General features: G+C 44.2%; 1 protein-coding gene across 1 annotated transcript; it reads right to left on the minus strand.

Moving 5' to 3' along the window:
• Window positions 1–453: 453 nt before the first annotated feature.
• Window positions 454–1,113, minus strand: LOC113335357. The gene has a single exon (XM_026581449.1). It carries the CDS (start codon window positions 1,111–1,113, stop codon window positions 454–456), a length of 660 nt encoding a protein of 219 aa, XP_026437234.1.
• Window positions 1,114–2,700: the final 1,587 nt, after the last annotated feature.

Raw genomic sequence — 2,700 nt, forward strand, 5'->3', positions numbered from 1 at the left:
ACAATCCTTGTTGAGGTTGGTGAAGTCAATGCATATCCTTACCCCTCCGTTATTTTTCGGTACGACGACCATGTTTGAGATCCACGTGGGATATTTAACTTCCTTGATGAATCCTGCTTCTAGTAACTTGCGGAGCTCCTTTTCTATCACCTTGTGATATTCTGGTGCTACCTTGCGCACCTTCTGTCTAAAAGGTGGCGTGCCTAGTTTTATGCGGAGTTCATGTTGGATTATCTTCGGTTCGATCCCAGGCATGTCTCCCAGCTGCCATGCAAAAATATCTGCGTATTCCTTGAGTAGCGCGATTAGGGACACCTCTCTTTCTTTGTCCATTATGGTTCCTATCTTGATCATCTTCGGCTTCTCTTTGGTCCCTATATTGATTTCCTTGACAGGTTCCACAGGCGTGAACATGGGCTTCGGTTCCCCTAAGAGGGGAACTTTTTTTAATTGCTATTTGGTTGATTCTTCAGTTTCCTTTGTTGTTGAAGTGCTAGCTTTCGTATTTAGGACGTTTCCCTCCTTCGTCAAGCTTTTTACGGAAATTTCTTCAAGATAAAGGTCAATTGCCTTTTCTTTCGCAGCTTCTTTGTTTTGGTACCTTCTAGATTTTCCCTGCTCGTCTTGTTCGTTGTTGAGCCGATTTTGTAGAGCTTGACATTCCCGTGCGCTGACCCGATCTTCCTTTATTTCCATTACCCCTTCGGGTGTTGGGAATCTGAGGTATTGGTGGTAAGTCTCCGCCAATCCTTTGAGCTTGTGTACCCATTTTCGACTAATAATGGCGTTGTAAGGGGAGGGAGCATCTACTACGCTGAACCGTGTTTCCACTTTCATGGGTCCTGCATTTACTTGCAAAACGATGTATCCTAAAGGCTTCGTTGGTGCCCTGTTAAACCCATATATGGTGTAGTATAAAGACATCAACTGCTCTTCATTAAGCTTCATTCGTTTGAATGTGTCATAGAATAGTACATTAACCGAGCTTCCCCCGTCGATGAGAATCTTCTTGAGATTACATCCCGCCACCGGAAATGTGAGGACCAAAGGATCTTCGTGGTCTTCCATGTCCTCCTCAACGTCATCAGCGTCAAACGTTATGGGTGCGTCCATCCAATGCTCGTGACCTTATACCTATACCCCATCGATTTTGTACAGCTCGCAGTAGTCTTCAAATTGCTTTCTCAACCTCTTCCCTACTTGCGTTGTTAATGAAGGCCCTATGATTTCGGAGCACGAGATAGTGTTAATGGTTTGATTCCCTTCAGGCAATTGGACTTGCTTGCTTCGTTTGGATCTATCTTCGGTACTTTATTTTTGTACGTACTGCTTGAGTTCCCTAGCATCGATCAACTTTTGAATCATTATCTTGAGGTTTTTGCACTTTTCGGTCTGGTGACCATTGAAGCAATGGTATTCTCAGTAATCCTTTGATTTCTCGGTCTTCGGGGGTTGCTTTCCCTTAGACCATGGCCATTCCAAATTTTCCCGTCCTTTGATTTCTCTTAAGATTCGAGCATAGCTAGTGTTGAGTTTCGTATAGACCTGGTCTTCGAATTTTCGATCTTCCTTTCGACGATCATCTGTTTGTCTGTTTCTATCCTCGGGTAGACACTCCGCTGAACTATTTCTTTTGGATCCGCTGGCTTGTTCTGCTGAGTTAGTTCGGTGAGATCTTTGAGTTTGAGCTCGAGGATTCTTGCGTTGGATTTATTCTAAACGAACATGCTTGTCGATGATGATTCGTAGGTCTCCTTCCGTCGTCGGTACACTTCCATGGATATCTACAAACAATGGGCTCATCCTTTTCAGTCCCCAATTGTAACAATTGATACTTACCACTGGATCTATATTTCCTATGGCTTGGAAAATCTTATGCCATCTGTCAGTATATTCCCTGGTAGTCTCCTTGTAACCTATTGCTAGTGAGAAGAGCTTGTCCATTACGGCGTTGACAGCTTTGTTGTACATGTATGTTCTTAAGAATTTCTCCGCGAGTTGGTCATAAGAATCAATGGAATTAGGGGGTAGGTTGTCGAACCAAGATAAGGATGACCCTTTTAAACTCGACAGAAAGTACCTACAAAGGACAACATCGTTTTGATCCCATCAGGCTAGTATGCGGTTATAGTATCGGAGATGTGCTGCAGGGTCGCTGGATCCGTCGTAACATTCAAATGTAGGGACATGGAATTTTTGTGGGATGAGAGATTTGGCCAGGTGGCGAGTCATAGGAGTTGTGTTAGCTTCTCACATGACTTCTTCTAGTCTGTTTCCTCCTTATTTTGCTTTCAATTGCTTGATCTCAGCCATCATTTCAGCACGAAGCTCCTCCATTGCACGATGATGTCCCTCGTTCTCAGCCGATTTTCTTCCCCTTCGTTTGTCACTGTAGTAATAGTCTGAATCTTCGGTGACGTAATCCGGATCTGATGCTTTACTTCCTCTAGCTGCGTTGGCTAGAATGATTCTTCGGTCTCGGTTGGGCTCTTGTGCCTTTGAATTTGCTTCATCGGGTTGACGAGTGGTTCTCATGCTGTGGGCAATCCTGTCCTTTAACTCTTGATTTTCTTGAGATAATAGCGCCACAGCGTCTGCGTATACTTGTTGGTTTTTTTTTAATTCTTCGAGTTCTGCCATCAGCCGGTGGGATTGGTTTGATCCTTGGTTGGGAGTCCGAGCTTGCGCTTGCCCTCCTAA

The sequence above is a fragment of the Papaver somniferum genome, chromosome 1, assembly GCF_003573695.1.
Source record: "Papaver somniferum cultivar HN1 chromosome 1, ASM357369v1, whole genome shotgun sequence".
NCBI classification, from domain to species: domain Eukaryota; kingdom Viridiplantae; phylum Streptophyta; class Magnoliopsida; order Ranunculales; family Papaveraceae; genus Papaver; species Papaver somniferum.